The 27,663-nt window shown below is 40.8% G+C and overlaps 1 protein-coding gene across 1 annotated transcript; it reads right to left on the reverse strand.

Moving 5' to 3' along the window:
• Nucleotides 1-507: 507 nt before the first annotated feature.
• uggt1 (UDP-glucose glycoprotein glucosyltransferase 1) lies at nt 508-26,958 on the reverse strand. Its single transcript, XM_062993799.1, has 40 exons — nt 26,922-26,958; nt 25,308-25,443; nt 25,132-25,211; nt 24,868-24,998; nt 24,182-24,294; nt 23,911-24,085; nt 22,060-22,156; nt 21,891-21,969; nt 21,718-21,818; nt 20,685-20,784; nt 20,540-20,600; nt 20,331-20,422; nt 20,043-20,193; nt 19,060-19,179; nt 18,147-18,232; nt 17,931-18,066; nt 17,699-17,830; nt 17,099-17,263; nt 16,516-16,636; nt 15,188-15,286; nt 14,069-14,163; nt 13,616-13,822; nt 12,483-12,614; nt 11,887-12,017; nt 11,680-11,775; nt 9,706-9,808; nt 9,196-9,275; nt 8,931-9,120; nt 8,631-8,789; nt 8,453-8,538; nt 8,272-8,356; nt 8,030-8,118; nt 6,368-6,472; nt 5,415-5,499; nt 4,852-5,034; nt 3,172-3,332; nt 2,714-2,828; nt 2,510-2,626; nt 751-916; nt 508-661 (listed from the first exon to the last, which is right to left on the reverse strand). The coding sequence occupies exons 1-40, from the start codon at nt 26,956-26,958 to the stop codon at nt 636-638; spliced, it is 4,623 nt and encodes a 1,540-aa protein (XP_062849869.1). The 3' UTR covers nt 508-635.
• Nucleotides 26,959-27,663: the final 705 nt, after the last annotated feature.

The following is a 27,663-nucleotide window of genomic DNA, read 5'->3' on the forward strand; positions in this document are numbered from 1 at the left end:
CCAACTGACCCTCAACTGAGGCTTTCTGGTTCATCCCAGAGCTGTTGAGTGGGGCTGAGGTCAGGGCTCCGAGCAGGACGCTGGGGTTTCTTTAATTTAAACCAAGCTTTTCTTCACGTCTTTATACAGTAGAGCAAAGTCATGCTGGAACAGGAGAGGACCTTCCCTAAACTGTTGCTGTACAGTTTACTTTCTTTAAATGATTTATCACACCTGTTAGCGATTAGTGTGGCTGAAACGCATGAATCCAATCATTAAAAGGGTGTCCAAATACTTTTGTCCATATAACGTTTGAAAAGATACCAAATGACCCGAACCACACACACACACACACACACACACACACACACACACACACACACACACACACACACACACACACACACACACACACACGCACACACGCGCACACACACACCTTCATGCTTTAATCTGACCCTGTCCAGTTGTGGTCACGTCACACACCCATCACACCCATCACGTTCAGAACCATAAGGAGAGGTTGAATTATGTTCAAGTGTTCACAGCGCCAGCATGGACCCCGCTCCAGGAAAATAGGCTTTTATTTAAACGAGTGAAAAGAAAGAACGACTCTTTAAACAGAGTCGGTCGTTCTTCTGCTGAACGGCGTCGGCCTACAGCTCCACGTGCTTCTGCTCATCTGAAAAACACCGGACACCAGAGAGAAGAACATCAGACAGGTTCTAATGTTTTGGCCGATCCGTGTACATGATGGATGTGAAATCCTACCTGTGTTTTCTGTCCGTATCTGCTGCTCTCCTGAGTGAGCCCCTCTGTCCCGTTCCTCCAGGAACTTGTTATAGATCCTCTTGATCTCCTGATCGTAATCTGACCACTCGGCCACGATCCGCACCGCCGCCTGGAGCTTGGGCTCCTTCGTCTGAGGGTTGTTGCACTGCAGAACAGACAGGCGCCGATTAATGAAGGACGATAACGCATTTCACCAGAATATAACCACTGATGTACGGCTCGATAAAATTGAATGATCAGTGATCAGTTCTGGTATAATAAAACACATGTACGGGTTCACAGTGCAGCATCAGCATCATGGGGTTTTGTGAACAGAGGCCTGCAGTGACCCATCCAGCCCTGTGTAGTCTTGTAGAAATGTTTTAACACGCCATGCTTAATTTGGGACACTGGGAACAAACATGTGCACATTTTATAAAAGAATTACTGTTTACTTGCTGAATTAGACACAAATAAAATGTGTCATGAATAAAAAATTATGTATATATAATAAACAGTATTATTAGTTCATTACTGTTTATTAGTTTATCTAATAAACAGTAATGACTTTCTTATTATTATTAATATTACTATTAACAAAATTATAAATAATATTGTAAAAATATAAAATAATATTTTTATATCATTATTGTTAACTGTTGTTACTTTTTATTATTACTAATAGTATTAATACTATTATTTTTATAATAATTATTGTTGATATTATTATTATTATTATTATTACTATTAGTATTAATGCTGTATTATTATTAGAATAATTGTTGATATTATTATTATTAAAATTATTGCTGTTATTGTTTTTATTATTACTGTTAGTATTATTACTATTATTATAATAATTATTATTGATATTATTATTATTTTTATTATTATTATTATTACTATTAGTATTATTGCTGTATTATTAGAATAATTATTGTTGATGTTATTATGATTTATTAAAATTATTGCTGTTATTGTTTTTATTATTACTGTTAGTATTATTAAAACTATTTCTGTTCCTATTATCACAATTATTTATGGGTTATTATTTATAATTACTGATACTAAAGTAATAGTAATAATAATTTTGATAATGTAAATAATTATATGTATGTGATTTGAAATATTAATAAGAATAATATGAATAATATCATAAGAACAAAAACAATAATAATCAAAATAATATCATATAAAATTCACATACAAAATCCAAGCTTGAAATAGTAAACCAACTAGTCAGTAAAAATGAAAAATAGTTTAATGGTTAAGGTACTGCACTAGTAATCAGAAGGTTGACGGTTCAGCCCCACCACCATCAAGCTGCCACTGTTGGGCCCTTGAGAAAGGCCCTTAACCCTTAGTAGCTTAAACTGTATCATTAGTAATTGTAAGTCACTTTGGATAAAAGCTTCTGCTAAATGCTGCAAATGTAAAAGTAAATATATGCAGATATAAAGAGAAACAGGACTAAACAGGATGGCTGTTTAAGTACCAGTACTGATAGAACCAGATGTTCTAATAACCTTCCATCCACACCAGCAGCATCACAGAGTCACAAAGCAACAACAAGTCATTCATTTCCCCACACTTGCAACAAGTGCTGCCGATCTCCAGCCGTTCTACATTTCCTCCATGAGCTTATAGTACTTCTGACATGTAAATAAACATGCACATAAATAGAGCAAGTCAAACCCGTGATAACACCTCCAGAAACCTTCTCACCACATGATTATAAGATCAAACGTGCACTCATTACCAGGTCGATGGTTTTGGCTCGGGTTTTGGAGGCGTCGTCGCACCACGTCTCGCACCAGAGCCACTCCTGCGGCAGAGACTTGATGGGCACCTGATGGATCATGTTGTTCGGCAGATCCTGAGAGACACAGAGAGTGATTAAACCGAACTGTTACGCCCAACCAGGCTGGTGCCACCATGAGCAGTTCTTTGGGACCATACACACCTGATCGAGATTGGACAGGCTGTTGGGGTCCTGGCTCAGACCCTGGTACTGGCCTCTGAGCCGGTCACCTGCTGCGATCTTCCTGAACTTCTTCAGATCCACCACATAGAGGGCGCTGCAGGGTTCGGAGACAAGACAAGGACGTCAAATGGTGTTTCAGGAATGTGATCATGTGACCGCTGCCATAATCGTGATATCATGATCGTGAGTGTGACGTAGGAAAGGTTTAGGAAGCGGATTGTGATAGTTCATCCTTCACTAATATGAGTAAATTATGAGTAAATTATTCATGGTCATGAGCGGCTGTGTCCCAATCCACACATTGTACTAAATACCCAACAAATGAGAACACGACCGCATTGTTTACCACTCTCAACCTTTCCCAGTACTAGTATCGAAGCGTAAAATAAACCCCGCCCACAAACGCGCCGGCCGAACACATCGAAGCCCTTTTTCACCTGATGTGGTACTTGCGGCTGCCCAGATGACTGGCCCAGTAGCCCGACTTCCAGAAACGGTAGCCGTCCATCTCCCGGCGGCTCTCGCAGAACGGCGTGTAGCCGTACGGCGCCCCCTCCAGGTCGAAATCGCGCAGCTCCTTCAGGTCTGTACGTACAATCTGGAACGAGGGAAGGACAAAAGAAGCGCATTCGTAATTATTTATATTTATTATATATTTAACGTCTCCAGTTCACCTCACTTGCACGTCTTTGGACTGTGGGAGGAAACCGGAGCTCCCGGAGGAAACCCACACAGACACGGGGAGAACATGCAAACTCCACACAGAAAGGACCCGGACCGCTCTGATTTTGTATGTGAATTTTATATGATATTATTTTTTAATTATTATTCTTATTATATTATTAATATTATTAATAATATTTTAAATATGACTAAAATCACATACATATTATTTACATAATTAACAAAAATTTACAAAATTATTATTATTACTATTATTTGAGTAAGAATAATTATAAATAATAACAAATAAATAATTGTGATAATAGTAACAATAATTTTAATAATAATAACAACTATAACAGTAATAGTTTTAATAATAATAATAAAAGTAATAATAATAATGATAATGATAATAATAATAATGTTAATTTAAATAGTAATGTTAATAATAATAATGATAATGTTAGTAATAATAATAATAATAATAATAATGATAATGTTAATAATGATAATAATAATAATGTTAATTTAAATAGTAATGTTAATAATAATAATGATAATGTTAATAATAATAATAATAATAATAATAATAATGTTAATAATAATAATGATAATAATAATAATGTTAATAATAATAATGTTAATAATAATAATGATAATGTTAATAATAAAAATAGTAATAATAATGATAATGATAATAATAATAATAATAGTAATAATAATAATAATAATAATAATAATGTTAATAATAATAATGATGATAATAATAATAATGTTAATAATAATAATGTTAATAATAATAATGATAATGTTAATAATAAAAATAGTAATAATAATGATAATGATAATAATAATAATAATAGTAATAATAATAATAATGATAACATTAATATCACCAACAATAATTATTATAATAATAACAGCAGTAATAATAATAGTAATTATACTACTACTAATAATAAAAATAACAATAGTAAAAACAATATTTTGAGAACACGATTCAATTAGTTATGCCCCATTTGGGTCCTCCAACTAGGGAAAAAAAGCAGACAGGTTGTGCCGAAATTTGCCTGTGGGAGGCCGGCGGGGTATGGATGTAGACCCCAACTTTTCCAGGGAATTTCCCTAGGTGCCAAATCTCATAATGACGGCTACAGATACATTGATAATATTGTTCTGGCTTTTAACAATAATAGAATAAAAAATAAGTAAAATTTCCTTTAGAGTTACATTTGAGGTTACCCAGATCAGCCTGTAGGGGGCAGAAATGCATCATTAACACACCACTTTCCATTCCAAACCCATTTCCACCGGGAACGAGCCTAAATGTGGCATTTCCCAGCACAAAATCTGCCCTAATATTTGCACGTACCACATTTTACCCATAAATTTTCCCGTAATTACGCATCAAAACTCTGAACTGAACTGGGGTGTGTATGCAGGGCCGCCCGTACCTGGTCGGCATCGACGAAGAGGATTTTATCCACAGCGAGGGGGAAGAGGACGTCCAGGAAGAGGATCTTGTAGCCCCAGATGATGCGCTGCTTCTCGGTCTGCTGGTGGAGCCAGCGCGGCCACTTGTACTGCACCAGCTCGTACTGGAAGCCGTACTGCTTGGCCATGTACGGAATAAACTCCTGTCAACGGGGAAAAAAAAAGACATTAAGTATGTGGACGCTAGAACATGAGCCTACATTCTTCTGGGTGTGCCTGTGGGGATTTGTGCTCACTAACTGTGAGCCAGGCCTTCCCTTATAACACGAATGTTTCAATTTACCCCAAAGGCGTTCTGTTAGGAAAAAACAGAATTGAACTGTATGTTCACATACTATTGGCTGTATACTGAATTGGAAGGTCAGTTATGTACACCACACTAATTCCCACAGACACACTCCAAAACCTGGTTTAACAAAAGCCTTCACAGAAAATAAGGCTGGTACAACCGCAAAGCAAAATACATATTAATGCTAAACAAGGCCATGATCAGGTGTCCACATTTCGTCACGTCCATACACACCTTAAACGTGGGTGACAGGTAGTTCTTCAGGAACCAGAACTTCACTGGTGTCTTGGTGTGTTTCAGCACAGACAGCATCATGATCCTGAGAGGGAAAAAAACATACAGTAGATTTTCTTTATCACAGGAACGAAAAGAAAAGAAAAGAAAAAAGAAAAAAAAGAAAAGAAAAAAGAAACAAAGAAAAAAGAAACAAAGAAAAGAAAAAAGAAAGGAAAAGAGAAAAGAAAAGAAAAAAGAAAAGAAAAAAGAAAAGAGAAAAAAGAAAAAAAAAGAAAAGAAAAAAAAGATAAAAGACATTTTTTTTTATTATGTTTGGGTTTGCTTATTGTATCTTGTATTTTTATTCTGGGTCCATTTAATATTTTAGTTTTATTTTTATTTAAAAAAAAAAGACATGAAGTCAGACATAAAAAAATACAATGAAACAAAAAAACAAAATAAAAAAAGGGAAAAAACGAAGAAAGAAAAAATGGAAACGGCAAGAAAATAAAAAAATTTAATGAATAATTAACAAAAAAAACCAATTATTTACACTCTGCCAGTGCTAAACTTCCACTGTTGGGCCCTTGAGCAAGGCCCTTAACCCTCAGTTTCTTGCCAAATGCCAAAATCCAGCAGACTGAGCCGAGTTTGGCTAATTTAGCCAGCAGTCACATTCTATAGAAAAGCTCATGACCTTAAAGCTGCAGGAGGAAAAATGGCAGCACTAATCAGACGTGACGTGTCTAAATACCACCAATAGAAAATCTTCCCAAACAGGAGAAACGTTTTTATTATTAAATGTCAGCCATCGTCTCAATTCAGTCGCTCAAGCAACGTATTAATATCTACTAACCACGTGCGCCACCCGCGCTCTGACCCGTCCTGACCAAATTCATCTGCTACTGAGGGCGCAGTCAGAAGCATAGACGGTGAAAAAGATCAATGAGGCGATTCGCGTTGATCTTTACCTGAGGAACCTCTCGTACAAGTGACCCGAGGCGACTGAGAAAATGTTGATGACATCGTCCTTCTCCTGCTTGCTCTCCTCCACCTTCGCTCCTCCGGTGAAGCTACTGAAAAACAAAACAAAAAACAGTGAAGTCAGCGGCTAGAAAGTAAGACAGACAGAAAGAAAGAGAATAAACAATTAGAGAATTAGATGAGAACAAGAATTAGAGAAAGAATGAACAGAAGAAGAAAGAAAAGAACACAGAAAGAAAGAAAGAAAGAAAGAAAGAAAGAAAGAAAGAAAGAAAGAAAGAAAGAAAGAAAGAAAGAAAGAAAAGGACTTACAGAAAAAAAGAAAGAAAGAAAAACAAAGAAAGAAAGAAAACTTACAGAAAAAAGAAAGAAAGAAAGAAAGAAAGAAAGAAAGAAAGAAAGAAAGAAAGAAAAGAACTTACAGAAAAAAGAAAGAAAAAGAAAGAACTTACAGAAAAAAGAAAGAAAAAGAAAGAACTTACAGAAAAAAGAAGGAAAGAAAGAAAAGAACTTACAGAAAAAAGAAAGAAAGAAAAAAAAGAACTTACAGAAAAAAGAAAGAAAGAAAGAAAGAGAATAAACAATTAGAGAATTAGATGAGAACAAGAATTAGAGAAAGAATGAACAGAAGAAGAAAGAAAAGAACACAGAAAAAAGAAAGAAAGAAAGAAAGAAAGAAAGAAAGAAAGAAAGAAAGAAAGAAAGAAAGAAAGAAAAGGACTTACAGAAAAAAAGAAAGAAAGAAAAACAAAGAAAGAAAACAGAAAAAAGAAAGAAAGAAAGAAAGAAAGAAAGAAAGAAAGAAAGAAAGAAAAGGACTTACAGAAAAAAAGAAAGAAAGAAAAACAAAGAAAGAAAAACAAAGAAAGAAAGAAAGAACTTACAGAGAAAAAAGAAAGAAAGAAAGAAAGAAAGAAAGAAAGAAAGAAAGAAAGAAAGAAAGAAAGAAAGAAAGAAAGAAAGAAAAGGACTTACAGAAAAAAGAAAGAAAGGAACTTACAGAAAAAAGAAAGAAAAAAAAGAACTTACAGAAAGAAAGAAAGAAAGAAAGAAAGAAAGAAAGAAAGAAAGAAAGAAAGAAAGAAAGAAAGAAAGAAAGAAAGAAAGAAAGAGGACTTACAGAAAAAAAGAAAGAAAGAAAAACAAAGAAAGAAAAACAAAGAAAGAAAGAAAGAACTTACAGAAAAAAGAAAGAAAGAAAGAAAGAAAGAAAGAAAGAAAGAAAGAAAGAAAGAAAGAAAAGAACTTACAGAAAAAAGAAAGAAAAAGAAAGAACTTACAGAAAAAAGAAAGAAAAAGAAAGAACTTACAGAAAAAAGAAAGAAAGAAAGAAAAGAACTTACAGAAAAAAAAAGAAAGAAAAAAAAGAACTTACAGAAAAAAGAAAGAAAGAAAAAAAAGAACTTACAGAAAAAAGAAAGAAAAAAAGAACTTACAGAAAAAAGAACTTATAATAAAGAGTAAAACTAAACCAATAATATCAAAGTAAATGGATCAATGCATGTGGCAAAAATTAAATAAAAAATAATAAGTACATAAAATTAAAAATAAGTGAAAATCAAAGAAGAAGAAAAAAGGTTTAAAAGCTGACCTCAGGTTTAGCAGTGAAGTTCAGGTATTGAGTTTGATTATTATCAGTGGGTTTGTACCTGGTTAAGGACTGCCAGAATCCAGAGTCGTTCTCATTACTGCCGTCACTCAGGAGCTCCTCGTTCATCATGTCCGGCTTCTTCTGAACCTGGATCAACAGTAAACATCATCAGTCCATGATATTAGGTACAGCACGCAGTCTGGTCTTCTCACGTAAGTGGTGAATTATAGTCAGAGTACTGTGATATTAAAGCTGGAGGCTCTTAGAGGGGTTTGGGACATGGAGGTCCATCAAACCTACCTTGACTTTGATGATCCTGCTCTTGAAGTTGTTCAGCACGACTATCAGGTCCTCAGAGTCGGCTGGAGAGTCTGAACCGTCGTGGCTACCAGAAGAAGAAATGTGAGATAAATGTTCATGCATACATAAAATAAACATTCACTGTATAGACAAAAGTATGTGGACATGTGATAGAACGTACCTGTAGATCTTGTAGATATCATCTGACCTTCCCTTCCTCAGACGGAGGACCCAGGCTCCCGGGTTGGCTTTCAGCTGGAAGTAGCCCTGTTTGAGAAAGGAAAGAGAAATCAGTCGTCCATAGTCGACCGAGATCATCCTGAACGTGGACCAGTTTGATCACCGGCACACGACCGTACCAGGTTGGCCATGACGATGGTGTCCACGATGACGGGATCTGTGGCTGTTCCCAGGGTAAACTGGAGCCCGCGAGGTGGCTGACCCGTACTAACGTCGAAGCAGTGGCCCTCCAGTAAAAGATACTCCAGTTCGTACTCGGCGGCTACGATGCTGTCCACCTGCAGCAGAAATAAAAAGCGAGTGTGGAATCGTGTTGGCAAGTCTTCACACAGTGCCAACAGCTCCCCCTCGTGGAGAAACTCGTGCCTTTTCACCCAACCATTCACCTAACCAACTGATTTAATATCTGAGTGACGAACCTCCTCCAGGTAGATGTTGTCCAGGTCATGGCGTGTTCTGACCGACTCCACCATCCAGCTTTCTGGCGTGTTCAGATTCAAGGTGAACAGAGGAGACTGGGGCATGTCCAAGAACTTGGCCAGCGGACCCAGAGTGAAGCTGTTATCCGTCATGAAGGTCACCTCGGGTTCCAGCACGTACCGGTAGAAGCTACAGCAGCAAAAGAAGGTGCAAGTGAGAACAAGGCTGAAAATAATGAAATAATCGAGGTTGCCAGATGCTCACCTTTTCAACGGCATGTCTGAGAGCTTGGACTGGCAGTTCATGAAGACTCGCATGTTAACGTTGACCAGTTGTTTTAGGACCTGGAGGATGCAGAAGATGGTATGAAGCTTTTACACATCAATAATACCACACGAGGGGGATAATGGGACTGGATCTCATACCAGAACTACACTATATATACATATATGTGTACTGCATATAGTGACACGCCCATTTGTGTCTGTTTTGTGTCTAAAACTCAAAGTCAGGTCTCTCCAATCAGGTCTTAAACATGGGGTGCTCACCACTGAGGTCAGAGTTTGAATTGTTGAACTACTGACTGGCTGGGCACCCACACAGACACACTGTACAACTTCAGCCTTACACTAGCAATGGAGGATCTGTAGAGCTGAGCGTGTCTCTCCGAAGAAGATGCAGCACTTTCTGACTCTACTACATGCCAGAACAAACTGGGGGCACTGGACACCATATAAGGTCACAGATCTGATAGTAATGTGCTCTAGATCTTACCAGCAAGAGAGGAGCCAGTTTCTGAGCATCTCTAGTGACGGGATCCACGATGGCCACGACGTCAAAGTACACTTCCTGCTCCGTAGGGCGAATCTTCACAACGCTGTGGGAGACATTAGACAAATGAGTTGCAAGTCTACACTAAAAAGAGGGTGATGACGGTCCCTCATAATACAAATGATTAACTCAGCAGATATGATTTGCATAAAGACCAGAGTTGAAGTATGGTAAGTACTAGGGATGTCCCTATCGCCGATCAAGGCATTTTTTAACTGATCGGAATCGGCTTTACTAAACCCGATCGTAATCCCGATCTTTTGTTTTACGTCGGCGTGTCCGCTGTGTGGAAATAGTTTGAATTGGAAAGTGAAACAAGTCCAGCAGTGAAGTGTAACGTCTGCAGTGTGAGCGTTTCACGAGGCGGTGGGAGCAGAGCTGCGTTCATTACTGTAGAATTTTACTGTTTATATGGTGTGTGAGTCCAGGATCACTCCGGTTTACAAAACAACGTAGTGATGCGCTCGTTTAATAAAGAAATAAATGCACGGTATATTCTTCTGTTACGGTACCGAATAGCGGACAGCTAGAGTCAAGCACGCTATTCCATGCACTATGGAAGCCCCAAAGGGTCAAAACACACTCACTTCGCATAGAAACGTCCATCAAACCACTGTCACAATACAAGCACTTTAAGAACTGGCTTTCCTTCATAACAAAAGAGCCTGTCCATTTTATTTTGGTATTCAGGTTTTACTGTAATGCTTTTGAGTAACTTTTTTTCTTATATTCAAGTTAAGCTGCTACACAGATTTTTAGTGTATCACTGCATTAAACAGAATTTTTTTCTTTTAATGTAAAGTTTAAAGTAAAACTGTAATTATCTCAATCATTTTGATTGATTTTGTAAAAATACAAAACATTAAGCCAATAGTTTGGATGCAGCATTTTATCCTACAGCACTGCAGAGCTATTTAGTTGTTAAACATATACACTGGATTAATCTGAATAACTGTGATGTACTTGAAGTGTGCACTGTGTGAACAGTATTATCTAGTTCTTATCTAGACAATATCTAGAAAATACAAGTATCGGTTTGAGACTCGGTATCGGATCGGGATCAAAATTAATAATCGGAATCGGTATCGGGAACAAAAAAACGTGATCGGGACATCCCTAGTAAGTACCCACATACAGTGGTCCAAGGAGGGACAAGTCTCCAACCACTGTCAAGTTCTTGGCCAGCCAAGACTCATAGATGGCAGAATACATGAGGCTGGGCATCTGGTACGACCTAAGAAAAGCTACCGAGGCTCAAATTAGACGTCATTTTAATCCTGGTGATGAGGTGAATGTGCCACAACTCACAGGGCATTAAACCCTTTTGTGTAGAAACCCTAGCCGCATAGTCGCAGGTCTTTCAAAGTGCCCATGCTAACTCCTTGTCAAAAGGACCTACACACTGGAGCAATTGAAGAAGGTCAACTGATTAAGAAATGGCACCAGGATGCGCTGGCAGATACCACAGGACCGGGCAGGTCAAAGCTTTCTGGAATTCCATTAGACGGGTGGTTCTCATGATTGGGCTCATCAGTTTATAATCCTGTATAAATTAGGATAAATCTAGAATGTTTCAGACATGCCGTGCAGTTTAAATCAGACAATTTACACACAACATTAATGAAAAAAACAGTTTTAATGCGTTTAACTCACTCTCACGCTCAAGCTGCTTCATTAACGGTTCAGTAATGTGATTGCGCTGGTGCTGATGAGAATTAATGACTTCTTCAGAACAGTTACAACTTTTTATGACTTTACAAGAACTGAAATTTGACAGTTTTCACAATTTCCCAAATCTCTACATTGAAATGTATTTTTTTAATAAATCATCCAGTTTTCAACAGTCTAGTCTAATAATTAATGTGTAAATATCCATAATTTTCCGTGATTTGTGTTTGTAGGATGTGATTTATTTACCTGTGTTTGTCCAGCGTGAAGCTGTGCTCGGCCCGGGCCTCGCCTTTGGGCTGAGACGAGAGCAAAGCATCCACCTTCATGACCAAATCACTGGCTCTAAATCAAAACACACACACACACACATTGCATATGGTTCACTGTGTAACTGCTTTTCCTGCTGCTTTCAGGTCATCCTGCAACTCTAACAAAGCCAATAACCAGACTTACCGATCTTCCTCCACACCCAGGTTCTGAATTTTGCTCTTGATTATCTCTCCAGATGTTTTCAGGATGATGCTCTCCAGAAGCAGGAAATCGTCCTGGTTAAAGATCTCACCATCGTCCAGTGGACCAATGATCTGCGAAGACAAATTCGGAACTGTCATCGAATCGATTTTAGCGTAGTCAATTTGTCTTCCGCTGCTGGGGATCCATTCTGGGATTGCATTCGAGGAGGGTATATATTGCTGCTCACGCCTCCTCCGACCCCATCCACTTAGTCCGGTCATCTCTCCCAGCAGACACAGTTATTTGTCTACTGCAAGCATTGCCAATTGTGCCCACTAGATGGCGTCCAGCCGAGATTCAAACCGAGGTGTTTAGAATCTCGGCGCTGGTGTGCTAGCGGAATATCCCGCTGCACCATTTATTTGGTGGAACACTTGCTCTCCTTCACTGTACTTCCAGGAGTAGGATCGTTTAAACCCTGGGCTGTGTAGTTGATCCATAATTGGTGGTTTATATTTTACATCCATTAATCAAATTCGCTACCAAAATCTCACCGTTAGGTCTATGGACTCCTCCTAGATAACCAGATAACTCACCCGTCCGTTACTGATGACCGCTCTCTGGCCCTTGCGCAGCTTCAGGACATCCCGGCAGTAAGCAGTATGAGTCAACAGAAAGTCCACCTTGGGCGACTCGTACGCACTCTCGAACAACGCCACGTCCATGCCCTGGAGGAACAAGAACCGAGCGAGGGAAGAACTTCGAGCATTAATTAACCAGGAACATACTTTCTAATGCCAAGTTCACACTACACGACTCTCAAGTTGTTCAAATGGCTGTGCAGTTTACACAACACGACTGGATCTCTTGCAAGAGTCTTTTCACACTACACCAGATCTATCACAAGGAGGAATCTTGGTCTCTCAAACTACGTTTTGTCACAAAAACACACGCGAGAAGTGACGAGGGGTTTAATGCTTCATTAAAGGTTCAGTAATGTGATTGCGCTGGTGCTGATGAGAATTAATGACTTCTTCAGAACAGTTACAACTTTTTATGACTTTAAGAACCGAACTGAAATCTGATAGTTTTCATAATTTCCCAAATTTCTACATTTAAATGTATTTTTTTTAATAGATCGTCCAGTTTTTAACAGTCTAGTCTAATTATCCAATATTTCTCCATGGCTGGAAATTAAATGATGAAATCAAATGGGTTTAATGATACCACGTCCAAAAATGCACGTCGACAGTAAGCGAGCGATCAAAGCTGTTTGTGCGCTGATGTGCAGCGTAAAATCTAAGGGAAAAAATAAATGAATCCGAGTGGATTGGGCTACGTGACCAGCAGGGGGCGTCTGTTCTGTAGTGATTTGTAGGTTAATAAATATTTTTAACGTAGGTGTTATGTTTTGTCGAGAACGATAAGGTCAGAAATACTGTAAATGTGTGTGTGCTGATGTATTCTGATAGAAACTATATTATACTATATTATTTGATTATCCTTGAGATGTATCTAGAACTGAATTGGAACCAAACGTTTAAATGAAATTCCATTGAAATGGATTTCAAACATTTAGAAAAACCCAGAACAAAATGAAAATAAATAAATATTTCATTGTATTTTGTTTTGTCTGAATGTGAGACAGTAAAACAGTAGATTCTTAATTTTTCACTAATAATTTTTCAGTGTTTCGGGCATTCAAAAAAATAAAAAATAAAATCTTCACCCCGACTGCAAACTCGGCGACGCCCTTTCCGGAATACAGCGCCTCAGCCGTCTCGTCCTTGGCCATCTTGGTGATGAAGTTCTTGGCGTTGTTGGCCGTTTGCGTCTGTATGGCTGCCCAGATCGCCCTTGCGACCAGCGTTGTGGCGGTGGACGGATTATTGGTCGGGTTATTGATCATCCCTAGACGGACGTTATTACTGGTTTTCTGAAAACACATAGCAAGTAATTTGGATTATTATTATAGTTATTTTTTTACCCAATCACCAGTATTAAAAGTATTAAAGTAACTCTACGACCAAAATAAAATAGTAATCATACTTAAAATAAGGAAAAAAAGAGTGGACGAGTTGAAAACATGATAGCCATGACCCAAAACGTTAAGTCCAGCGCAAATCGTTTCTCCATGCTGAAAGATTTCACTGTAAACAACAGAAAAAGTAGAAAACGGTACCATGTGTTTGATGGCATCGTACAGCAGCTGTCTGCCTGATGGATGGTCGAAATCTCCGACCACCCAAAACGTCACAGGACGAATCACCCCATCATCTGTGAATCAATACAGAAAGGTTAGAATTCAGGTCTGGCAGAGATGGACATGAGGAAGAGACACAAGACTGCTTTAGTGCCTGTACACACATGCGCATTACATCTGAGGTTTTGCACACACACATGCATTACAGCTGAGCATCTGTACAACCAGCAAAACCAGAAAAGGCCAGTTAACTGCTGGCCCGGCAGTTGGGAAGCTCTGATTTTGTTTGTTTGTTTGTTTGTTTGTTTTTATAACGTCATGTGACATTTCTGATATTCAAGGCAGGACTCTGTGTTTTATGTTTATAATATTGGATATTATTTATTTGTTAGGATTTTAACGTCATGTTTTACACTTTGGGTTACACTCATGACAGAACAGGAAGTTACTGGTTACCTGCATGTTTTTTGGACTGTGGGAGGAAACCGGAGCTGCCGGAGGAAACCCACACGGATACGGCGAGAACACGCAAACTCCACACAGAAAGGACCCGGACCGCTTTACCTGGGAATCGAACCCAGGACCTTCTTGCTGTGAGGCGACAGTGCTACCCACCGAGCCACCCCGCCTTAATTTGAGTATTATTTCTGTGTTGTCTCGGGTGAGTTTCTTTTAATGTACTGGGCGTATGTGATTCAGGATGTGAGACGCTCTGATTTAATGAGAATTTCATTATCAATTCATTATCAACTAACAATCATTAGTTGCAGCCCTGAAATAAATGCAGTCTTTATAAGAACCATCACGCATTGGAATACATTTATCACGAAGAGCTAATGTAGGTGCTAAGAAGACAAACCCATGCTAAAACAGACGACTCAGCCAAAGCAAGAGACAATGACTAGAATTACTACAGTCAGACGATGGAAGAAGACAAAGCTGAAGCAGTGAGGATTACCAGATTGACTGGAGTGCATCCCTAAACCCGTCACCACAGCGAAGGAACACGGAAACAAAGACAAGAAGAGAGACGTTCCAATAAAAGAGTGAGTTGCAACCGAGAATCGGAAACGACTAAACCTTTCCGAAACGGCTCACCTTTCTTGGTCATGTAGTTCATGCTGTTGGCCACGGCCGTGTTCTTCTCCTTCGTGTCCAGGAACAGGAAGCGAGCGTAGTCGTCAATAAAATGATTATCTATGAGGAAAACACACACGAACACTTTATTAGGAACACCTAGCATACAGATGTTCGTAGTGGGTATACAATTTATTTATTTATTTGCATTATAATACCACATTTAACACGTATCTGTCATTTTATGGCAGGATAGGTCTTTTGTATTTTATATTTTCATTTATACAACAGTTAGTTCCGACCTTACAATCTGATTGGTTGAGAAGCGTTCTAACCGTGCTGATATTGGTGATAACAGCGCGGCCTTTTCACACCACAACTGTATTACTCCGCTGACAAGTTGTTTGATGCCGATGCACATCCTACAGAGCAGCCTTTTTTTCTAACTGCACAGTGAACTGAAGTGTGCAGATTAACATATACACATAACGCAATAACTCTAATAAATAACTAAATTCCATCTTTTAATTCTTAATTCATTTTATTTTTAGCTTTTTCTCCTTTTCCTTTCATCTTCGCTTATTATTTTTATTCCAAACTAGCGTTACTTTGTAGTGTTAAACTATATGCTTTTTTAGCCTACTGTGTTAAGGCAGGGTAGGGAATTTTTACCGTTGCATAGAAGCAACTCATTCGTTGTGGAACTACTTTTTGGCGGAGGGTTAAATACATTAAAGCATATTCAGTATAAAATTCAGGGCCTCGTTGATTAATTTTCTTTCTTTATTTTGTAAGAACTGTTGTATAAAAGCAATAGAACACTTGAGGTCGTGTGTTATCGTGAATAACATCACGGCTGTGATGATCTTCTGTACTCGCCTAAGGCTCGTGCCTGCGACCAAATCACAGCCGTGATGTTATTCGCGATAACACACGACCTCTCGTGTTCTATTGCTTAATTATATTTATATGGTTGCAAGGTAGGTAAAGACTGTTCTTGTGTTGCATTGTGTAAAGATGTGGTGGGTATACAACTACTGACTGTAGCTCATCTGTTGCGCTATATATAATGGCCCTGTATGCCATTAAAAAAAGAAAACAGCTCAAATCCCAAACTTTACACAACAATGTATGTGTTCCAAAATAAATCCCAACAACACTGCGACACCTGCTACACTCACACCAGACTACTATCACACCACGTTAGTGTCACTGCAGTGCTGAGAATGATCCAGCACCCCAAGCAACAGACGATCTACAGTCAGTAAACCTATACCCAAAATATCTAGCGACCAATCCGCGTCCAGATATTTTTTGCACACTGGCTAGTTCAGTTTAAGTGGACTGACTGGTGCTGGCGAGGTCCAGGTACGTCCTGCTGGTGGTGAGGATGCGAGAGTTGATGCGGGGCACCACGTTCGGCTGGTTCATGATGAAGTCCACCACGTCGTGATCGGTCGCCAGCTCGCCCTGGAAAACAAGGAAGGCGTATGGCTTACTATATCGCCAAAAGTATGTGGACACCTCTCCTAATGAATAATCTTAGTTATTGTAGGGAAGGTCCTTTCCTATTCCAGCATGACGGTGGCCCTGTTCACAAAAAAAAGAGGTCTATGGAGGCACAAGGCCTGCACAAATTCCCACAGCAACACTCCAAAGCCTTTTTGAAAGAATGTGTCCCCCATGGTTTTGGAACGGCATGGCCAAAAAGCTTGCGGTCAGGTGTCCACATACTTTTGGTCACATTATGTATGTCTACTAAACGCACTGTGAATAAATACATGAACACTAGGACTGCGCTGGAGGTCAGAGCTGTGATGGTACCAGTTAGAAGGGATGCAAAAGGTGCACCAGCTTACTGAAATGAAACAGAAAGAACCGCGACAAACGGTAAGCCTATTTAAAAAAAAACAACAAAAAAAACCTTCTCACCAGATAGACGGCGCGCTGGAAGAAACTGGTGCTCTCCAGGATCTTGTGCATGACGGTGGTTTCCAGCTCATCGGGGTCCAGCTGCTCGCGCTGGAGGGGCATGCCGTTATACAGGACGACGGGTAGAGGACCCACACCTGTCTGCTCGTGGTACGCCTTTCCTTCCTGTACACACACACACACACACACACACACACACACACACACACATTAAATATCCGAGCTTTATTGGCTGAGCTATAGCTATTAGTACCAGGTGTATGACTTTATATTAAGGAAGTCCAACAAGCTCATGGTGAAGTGTCCACATACTTCTGGCCATATATTACTGGCCTTATCAAAACCGACCAACAGTGGGGCTTGAACCAACAACCTTCGGATCACTAATCCAGTACCGTATCCACTGTATACACAATCACTGAGCAGCAAGGAGGCAAGCATCAGCAAGGAGTTTTGTATGTTCTTTCAAACGTCTATGCGGGTTTGCTTCTGTCTTTCACGCGTGTGGTTGCGAACTGGCTGCTCTAAGCCGCCTCCAGGCGCGAGCAAGGACCCCCTGCGACCCTGGCCAGGACGAAAAGAGGACGCGCGTCCTCGTACCTTGCGGTTGTTGTCGTAGGCGGAGTCCGCCCCCAGGATGCTGCTCACTTCCACGTAGGGGTAACGTTTCTCCAGGACGCTCACCACGTGCTCCACCTTCAGCTTCCTGCCGCTGGGCACGCGGTTCAGCATCTGGGAGGGGGGGAAGAGATGCCGTCGTCATGGAAACACTACACTCGGTTTATAATATCACATGGTAAACAGTTTGCGCAAACTTCTGCAGACGACTGACCGACAAGACGGCATCGAACGCCATCTGATTGTCCACTTCTTCCGCGATGTAGTTGAACGCGCGGAGCACGGCGACGCCGGCGTCCTGCCTCCCGTCCACGTCGTCCTCGTCGTTCACCACGAACACCAGTCCAATCCTGCGCCCAGAGTCCAGCATTATTAACCCTGTGCGTTCCAGAGTAACAGAAACAAACGTGGAAAGCACAGAGGCACCAACCTGAGGGGGATGTTATTGGCGTAGAACATCTCCGCGACGCTCAGCAGCTCGGCCGCGCTTTCATGAGTGGGATCCAGAATTATTACCTACGAACACACGGCGAAATACCACGCCCAAACCGTCACGTGTGCATTAATATACTGTACACAGATCAGCCATAACATTAAAACCACCTCCTTGTCCATTTCATCACTACTGACTGTAGTCCATCTGTTTCTCTACATACTGTTTTAACCTGCTTTCACCCTGTTCTTCAATGGTCAGGACCCCCACAGGACCCCCACAGAGCAGGTATTATTTAGGTGGTGGATCGTTCCCAGCACTGCAGTGACACTGACATGGTGGTGGTGTGTTAGTGTGTGTTGTGCTGGTATGAGTGGATCAGACACAGCAGCGCTGCTGGAGTTTTTAAACACCGTGTCCACTCACTGTCCACTCTATTAGACACTCCTACCTAGTCGGTCCACCTTGTAGATGTAAAGTCAGAGACGATCGCTCATCTATTGCTGCCGTTTGAGTCGGTCATCTTCTAGACCTTCATCAGTGGTCACAGGACGCTGCCCACAGGGCGCTGTCGGCTGGGTATTTTCAGTTGGTGGACGCTTCTCAGTCCAGCAGCGACAAATTCTCCTTGATTTAAATTTGTATAAAGGTCCACAAGTGTGGTTTATTTGCAAATTCGGGCTCTGGTACACAGAGGGGGACGTTAGCTGGCGTGCAACCCGTCGTCCTGAGGCTAACTGTGATAATCTGCCTTATGAGTTCGATGTCTTATTAGAATCCCCTCTACTGAGGCAGCTGATCAGGTAGGCGGTAGGTACAAAATCTGACATGCTAAAACACAGTTATTTTTTTACAGCGTTTGCTCGCCCTAGATGCATTAGTCCAGGTTTTAACATGACCGGACACTCACCAGATTGTGAAAGTTCTTGCGGAGTTGTCGGATGACGCCGGGGAAAGTGGGACGCAGGAGCTCCTGCACGTTGGAGGGCCACGAGGCGTACCTGCCGTCGGTCTCCAGATTGTTGATCCACTGCAGAAGACACACACATTCCTTCATCACCTGATGTAGACAGTTTGGGCTGATCTAGCAGGACTACGAGCCTTGCTCAGGGGTCCAACAGAGGCAACCTGGCAGTAAGGGGGCTTGAACAGGCCGTTTCACATTTACCCTCCTTATGTCCTGATCTCTACTTTAATCTATGTGTCACACAGTATACAGTTTCATATCTTTAGGGTTCTTTCGCATCTGAAAAGGTTCACTTTGGTTTAAAATCTTCTCCATTCGAAGGCAATGACTCCCGCTGTGTTTCGCAGGAGCCCCAGAGCCTTAGGAGCGGCTTTACTAGACTGATACTAGACCGATCTCACATCCAGAATTTCTTGTGATGGCAGCATGATGTACTGCTTGTTACATAGCTAGAAAGACTCTAATTAACCCTCTTGTTATATCTGGAGTCAATCTGACCCCATTCAAAAAGAACGTCCTGTACACCAGGGTTATTCGAACATTTTTTCGAGTGACCCAGGCCACACAAACAGCGCATCTCTGTACAATCTGGTCCCACTGTGGTTTACAAGATATAACGTGAAGCCTCCACAAGGGGGCGTTCGCATACAAGTTTATTTAATTATTATTATTTTTCTTTGCAACCCCAACTATTTTTTGGCTCGCAACCCTTAGCCGGGGTTTAAACGACCCTGCTGTACACAATTCAGATGTGTCAGGGCGCTTTGGGGGTCAATATTAGGTCACATGACCTAAGAAAGAGGAGCACATAACTCAACATGGTTCCCTCAAGGATCACTCACAATAATATAATCCTCACAACCTAGGGAAGGATAACAGGAGGCAAAATTATTACTCGATTATGTGATTTGAAATAATCAGCTCACGTAGACGGCCGGGCTGCGGATATCCACGGCGTAGTCGGAGTCGGACGGCTGCACGTTGAGCTTGAGGATGTCGTGGATGAACGGGGTGTCGATGAGAAGGTTCCGGAGACCCTCCATCACCCGGGCTTCGCCCCTCAGCACGTCGAACACGCTGCACCGAGTACGAAAACAACACCGATTATACCATTTATTATGCGAGCACTTAAATGACAACTGTGGGCTCATTGGGCGCAAATGAATAATGATTGGGAGCAAACGACGCTGGGTGCAGATTTGTTTGCTCCTCACCTGAAGATGTCTTGCACGTCCAGGTCGATGTGGAGGCCATTAATGAAGAGAGCCGAATCGCCTGGCTGAAGTCCCAACGTCCCCTTAAAAAACTGGATCAAGGGGGGGGAGAGAGGGGGGTGATTAGGCAACAAGGCGAGTTTGGCAGTTCTGTTATGATGACAGGTTCAGCCAATCGATTCGCAGGGTCAGAAAAAAAATCCCGTTACCTTCTGGTTCTCCTCGATTTCCTGTCGGACGTCGGCGTTCACGGCGGTTTTGGTTATGGACCTAAGAGCCAAAAACAGGAGCGCTGATGATTAATATTGAGAAGAAATCGTTCACTGGGAGCCCACTGAAGTGACGCTGGTGTACCTGGCTTTAGTGGGAAAGTTCTGACTCAGGTCCTTCATGACGTTCAGCGCCTCCACGGCAGGAGCCCCCAGGATACGAGCTGCCGTTTGGAAGCTGAGATCTGGGGTGAGGGGGACAAAAAAAAAAAGTCAGTGACTGAAGTCTAGATCCCCAAAGAAACCCTACAGCCCTATAACAGCATGCTAATGTACGCAAAATATACAGCGATCAGCCTCCTTGTTTCTACTGTCCATTTTATCATGTAGAAGCACTTTGTAGTTCTACAATTACTGACTGTAGTCCATCTGTTTCTCTGCATGCTTTGTTAGCCCCCTTTCATGCTGTTCTTCAATGGTCAGAACCCCCACAGGACCGGTATTATTTAGGTGGTGGAACACTGTGTTAGTGTGTGTTGTGCTGGTACGAGTGGATCAGACACAGCAGTGCTGCTGGAGTTTCTAAACACCTCACTGTCACTGCTGGACTGAGAATAGTCCACCAACCAAAAATATCCAGCCAACAGCGCCCCGTGGGCAGCGCCCTGTGACCACTGATGAAGGTCTAGAAGATGACCGACTCAAACGGCGGCAATAGATGAGCGATCGTCTCGGACTTTACATCTACGAGGTGGACCGACTAGGTAGGAGCGTCTAATAGAGTGGACAGTGAGTGGACACGGTATTTAAAAACTCCAGCAGCGCTGCTGTGTCTGAGTCACTCATACCAGCACAACACACACTAACACACCACCACCATGTCGGTGTCACTGCAGTGCTGAGAATGATCCACCACCTAAATAATACCTGCTCTGTGGGGGTCCTGTGGGGGTCCTGACCATTGAAGAACAGGATGAAAGGGGGATAACAAAGCATGCAGAGAAACAGATGGACTACAGTCAGTAATTGTAGAACTACAAAGTGCTTCTATATGGTAAGTGGAGCTGATAAAATGGACAGTGAGTGTAGAAACAAGGAGGTGGTTTTAATGTTATGGCTGATCGGTGTATGTAACCTCTTCCACATCCCTCCTTCACCACATTTAAACACCACCTCACCTTGCATCTGCCAGACTTTGAGCGGCGCCATCTCGTTGGTGCTTTCGATCAGATGCTTGCGCAGCTCCTTCAGCTGCTCCTTCAGCTCTGGGTAGATGGTTCTGAATTCAAAAAAGCAACGCTGTAAACTCGGACCTAAATTCGGCTCATTTTGAAAATCTTAGTGCACTTACTTGAGTTTGCCGAACAGGAAGCCTTGAACTTCATCCACAGGGTCATTTTCACCAAACACCGTGGCATTTACGTCAGCACCTATGGTTTACAGGTGAACAGATTTCAGCTTGTGCTCCACTTACACCACCCAATCTCCATTAAACTCAATAAAACGGGTCGTTTTCATACCTTGAACTTGGGTATCATCTTTGGCCTTGTACTCCTGGTTTTTGATGGCCAGCTCAACTCCGTAACCGGACAGGAAAACCTTCTGATCGCTCAGTTTCTGCAAATGGAAAAGAACAGACTCGGTCAGGCCCTCAGTGTTTACGGTGTTTATGAGCCAAAACATTAGGACCGGCGCTCAAACATCTGTACATGTAACAGAATCTGGTAAAGGCCAAATTATTATGGCTGCTGGCAGGTTGTTGGGCATCCAAGATTCATTGATGCCAGGACCAACTGTGGCTCAAACTGAAGATTGTTTTAATCCTGGTGATGAGCATCAAACCCTTCTATGTTTAGTGCTGCACTGTTGCCAGTCAGAGTGCCCATGGGGGGGGACTTCTGCCCCCCTTTATAGTGCCAACAGTCCGAACTGGACATCGAAGCTCCAAAATGCACCACTGGACAATCCACCTTGCAATGTAAAAAGATAAAGGACCTGCTGGTGATGTCTTGGTAGCAGATACCACAGGCCCATGTGTCAGCGGGCTTATCATGGATGTTTGGCTTATATAAATACAGAGGAACCTCGATTTAATGGACAAAATCTGGAAAAAATTTACATCCGGTCTGATTTAAAAATCCATCTAGAAGCGTACCAAGACCAGTAGTTCAGTTATCGTCCTCTAGCATACCTGTCAAGTCTCCCGTTTTGGCCGGGAAACTACCGTATTTTACCCCTCTTTCCCGCCGTCCTCCCATATTAGTATTTTCCCGTAAATTTCCCGTACTATATTATAATTTTAAAAAACATTCCTGTGCCTCTCCAAACTGAAATGTCACTAACCTCGCGAGAACTGCCACCCAGGCTGCTGCAAGTGGCAGTTCTCGCGAGGTTAGTGCGGACAGCGGGAACAAACCTGGAACAGGGAGAGATGGATGGATGCAAGGAGAGAGAGAGGGCATTCCTGCCAAAAGAGTAAAGACTGCATGTAAATATCTAGAGAAATGGGACATCGAATTTACCTTTCTAAAGAGGAGCAGAAAATAAAATGTGTTTCACTTTAAGACAAGCAATGTGTATATATGCTGAAGATATGTAAAATAAATAAATGTGCTTCAATTCCCTTTTGTGTTTTCATTTAGGCTGTATTATAAGAATTACATATGTAGAAATGTCCACAGCATTTCAGTGTCAACAAAGGTAGGCCTATCAGATTCTGATCATCTAATTGTAGTTTGTAAGTGGTTCACAGGTGGTTATTTTAGATTTCTTGTAAACCTGTCTTAAAATGTAAGGGATACTGAACCTCGGTTGGGCTGGTGGGACGGCTCGAAGCGCGCGGCGAAAAATTTCCCTTATTTCTAAATCCAAAACTTGACAGGTATGTCCTCTAGGCGGTGCACATCTCTCTGTTTACATGAGTGATGGGCTTTATTTTGTCGGGAGGCTCACTCTGTTCTCACCTTTTCTCTGTTTTATTCGTAATTTTTGCAAGTTCTAGAGCTGAGTTCTGTACCAGCAAAGCTTCAGATTTTACTTTTTATTTACAGCTTTTACATGACATATTTACTTATCTATTTACTATTTACTATCTACTTACCTCAATAATTTCCTTCGGGATAAATAAAGTATCTATCTATCTATCTATCTATCTATCTATCTATCTATCTATCTATCTATGTTGTTCAATTTACTATTGATCATATGTGCATGTTTAGCACTTTTGTGGACCTTAGTGCTGTGTTTTCGTATATTTTTGCACCCCCTTGAAAAAAAAACATCGCCGTTTCAGACAATCGCACTTTACGGACCAGTGCTCCTCGCTTTTAGTCCGTTATATGAAGTATCTAAAGAAAGAAGATGATACTGACCGAGAGGAAATGCCGCAGGTAGTAGTTCATCTGGCCCTTGTTGGCTTTAGCCAGCATGAGTTGATGGAGTTTGGCGAACTCTTTGGTGCCCAGTTCAGCGTAGAGGATGACGACCGGCGCGTCGGGGTCAGCGGACGGAAACCTGTGATCCCCTTTAAACAGGAACGGCTTCGGCCTGTGGGACACGTGGAAAAACGGGTTCTGAACATAAGTGGTGAAACTTCTTGACCTGATACGGCGCTACAACCTTAACGGATGAATATGATCGTACCTCTCTGACGCCGAGTCGATCAGGCTCTGCAGGATCTCTGGATCACATGATTTCTCTCCGTGCACGCTGAAGAAAGCCTTGCAGCCTGGTGGAGGAGGTTCAATCGACGCAATCTATGCAACAGAAAGAGCGAAATTTATTATTATTTTATTATTATTATTATTATTTATTCACTCACACACATTTAAAAAGTATTTATTATAATTACTATTAGGTAATAAATATGTAAATAATGTTTATTATTATTGTTTATTGGCCAATTTTATTTACTAATATTATTATTATTATTATTATTAATGTGTTTATTTTGTTTATTTATTATTATCTATTATTATTATTTATTAAAAAGTATTTATCATAATTAAAATTATATATTAAATATTTAATAATATTTATAATTATTATTTATAGGCAAATTTTATTTATTATTATTATTGTTTATTGTTATAATTGAGTCTCAGAGGTCAAGACCACTCATTTGAAATCCAAACAATGCAAAAATGTGTGTTCTCGGTTACTCCGGTGGCACAGTTCCAATCTCAGCAGTGCTACCGACCTGTCCAGGCATCAAACTGTCCGAGGAGGGGAGTGGTAGGCATGTGTCTGTGTGGAAAACCACTAATGACTGGATTTGACTAGTGGGAAATAGTTGTAGTAAGTTGTTTTTTAAGTGTTTGTTTTCTGACCTGCTGAAAAGAATGAACAGTGGAGGAGTAGGAGCGCAGAGAAAGAGCAAACTTGAGCAGTTTTAACTGTACGGCGCTCAACAGGTGACCAGCTTTCTTCAGGATCAGCTCATAATAGGACAAGTCTGAACCTGCAAACAACAAAAAGAAACAAAATGAATGGAATATGGTACCCTGACCTAGGGTTGACAATGTGTATGCATTCAATGCTACCAGTGCTGATGTGAAATTGAATTCCTGCTGTTTTTGGTAGACCATCATTACCATCATGCTGGCCTTCGATATCTTGGCTCGCCTCCACAAAGTCCCAAAACGTATCCTGGCTCTCCTCAGCGAGGAATTCACTGTGAAGCATTCAGGATCAGAATTCTAGCAGATCTGATGCATCAGTCCAGAATTTCAATACAGGTACATCGATGTTAGCAATATTTATAACTCACCTGGCCTCCAGCAACAGAGGTGTAGACGGCCATTTGGTGGTTAGTGTAGTGGTCACTGCCTTGGAGTCGCCGACATCAACGGAGGCTGCGAAGTGCAGAACCGCCAAACACACCCAAAGCATCCACATCTTACAGCCTGGAAGCAGAAAATTAGTGTTTTTACAGGTGCTCTCATCTTAGCAGGAGTCAGTGGTAACGGTTGTGCACTAGCAACCTGTATGAGGTCTTTGATGCGAGAGTTGAAATTAAGATCGCCAATGATCGCCTTTTTCTCTGTAGATACTTCTATATCTATCTGAAAGCCCTCCCAGAAATTAAAGCCTTTTATAACCCAAAAAAATGCAAAGCAAGATCCTTATACAAGAGCAACCTGCATACTACTGTATTGTGCATACTATTGTTTGCTTGCACAAACATCATCTGCAGGACGGAGGAAAATGTTCCAGTGACCTAATCAAATGTTCTACCACTGCTTTATCCTGGTCAGGGTCGCAGTGGGTCACGTTTCTACAGAATCACTGGGCGCAATGCAGTAATACACCCCGGACAGACCAAGGGTTTGTTTGTGTTTGTGTGTGTGTGCGTGTGTGTGTGTGTGTTTTAAATTAATCAGCATAAAACAACTGATACTAAGCTAAAATTAGTAATGTGGCCAATCATTGTTTCACAAAGAGGTGCAGAAATCAATGGAATCCCAAGACTATTAAAGGTATAAACTCTAAAGGTATATGGACACATGTATGTATGATCACAACAAACTTAAATAAAGAACACATTTCTATGCTTTTTCTCTAGATAAAGAAGTGTTCAGTCAGAGAAAAAGAACAGTTGCTGAAATCACTGAAATCTTACGACTCTTAATACACTTCTAACTTTTGATTACAGCGTTTTCGCTTTGACTGGGGCCGTATCTCAAACCGCTGTTTACAACACTAAATAGTGTGTCAAAGTGTGAACTACTAAGGCGACTTAGACACCCTACGGAGTTTGACAGGATGTGATTTAACACACATCCATAAACAAATACTCTGACCAATCACTGCTGTTAGCGTGGCCACGGACAGCCAATCAGCAGCTAGAGTACAGCAACTGCGGCGTTGTTTAACCTATCGGACCGGATTCAGAACTGAAATCTGTCAAATCATGCAATATTTGACAAAAACAACGTCAATTAATGTTTAATACAGTAGAAAAAAAAAAAACCTGCCTTTAAATATGACAAGGTTTTAAAAGAATTATAATCAGACCAGACGCAATGATGAAGCAGCTCTCAAAATGATGTGAAACTGAACTAAACATGATGTAATTATTACATTAGTACTACATAACCACAAGAACGCTTTTAAATCGTGTTAATGTTCTATTTCATCTCGACAATTATACGCCATTCTCCACAAATCAGCCTTAATGAAGCTTTACAGGCTGCAGTTACAGCTCATGCTAACCGGCTAACACAGACCAACAACCAGGAAGACCAGCACAAACCTACGCAATTTTAATTACACTGCTGTCAAATTAAAACCTATGTTTCCCACATGAATAAACAATTATACGTAAATACTTGGTCTTTTATACTACACGAGAAATGTTGTTTAAAAAAATAATTATTCGCACCTCCACCGGCTTCTGAACTTCCAGCAGGAGTAGCCATGGCTCGATCCCAAATCGCCCCTCGTGCCCTACGCAGGTTCACTACAGTCAACCCTTTCTACGCCCTATTAGAGAAATACTACACTGAAGATAAATTGAAACACGGCCCATTTGGTAACGACTCCTGTATGACTTGCCGCTATCTAGCTAATCTTAGCTTACATGTTTTTTTTTAAGAAGCATCTAACGTTTACTCTTAAAGACACAGAAAAACAAATATTATTAGAATGATTGTACTAAATGTAAGAGTAAAGCTGAAAAAAGCTTTTCACCTCCAACGAACGCTGACCTGGTTTAATCCCAAATCCCATCGTACTCCCTACATCGACCCACTTAATATATCACATTTGTACACTCTGCAGCGCACTAGATAAATAATAATGTGCCGTTTGAAACACAACCACTTTACTCGCCGTTGCAATTATTATTTTATATTATTTTAGAATGAGATTAAATTGTTATCATTATTATTATTATGACTTTAAAATATGTCTGTGGGAATTTGTGCCCATTCAGTTATTATTTTTGTTTATTTGTCACGTTTTACACACTTTGGTTTCATTCATGACAGGACAGGTAGTTACTGGTTACACAAGATTTATTAGTTCAAGTTTTAATATCAAACCCAGTCATGGATCTTCAGTTCACCTCACTTGCACGTCTTTGGACTGTGGGAGGAAACCGGAGCTCCTGGAGGAAACCCACA

This window comes from Trichomycterus rosablanca, chromosome 4 (genome assembly GCF_030014385.1).
Source record: "Trichomycterus rosablanca isolate fTriRos1 chromosome 4, fTriRos1.hap1, whole genome shotgun sequence".
In the NCBI taxonomy this organism is placed as follows: Eukaryota; Metazoa; Chordata; class Actinopteri; order Siluriformes; family Trichomycteridae; genus Trichomycterus; species Trichomycterus rosablanca.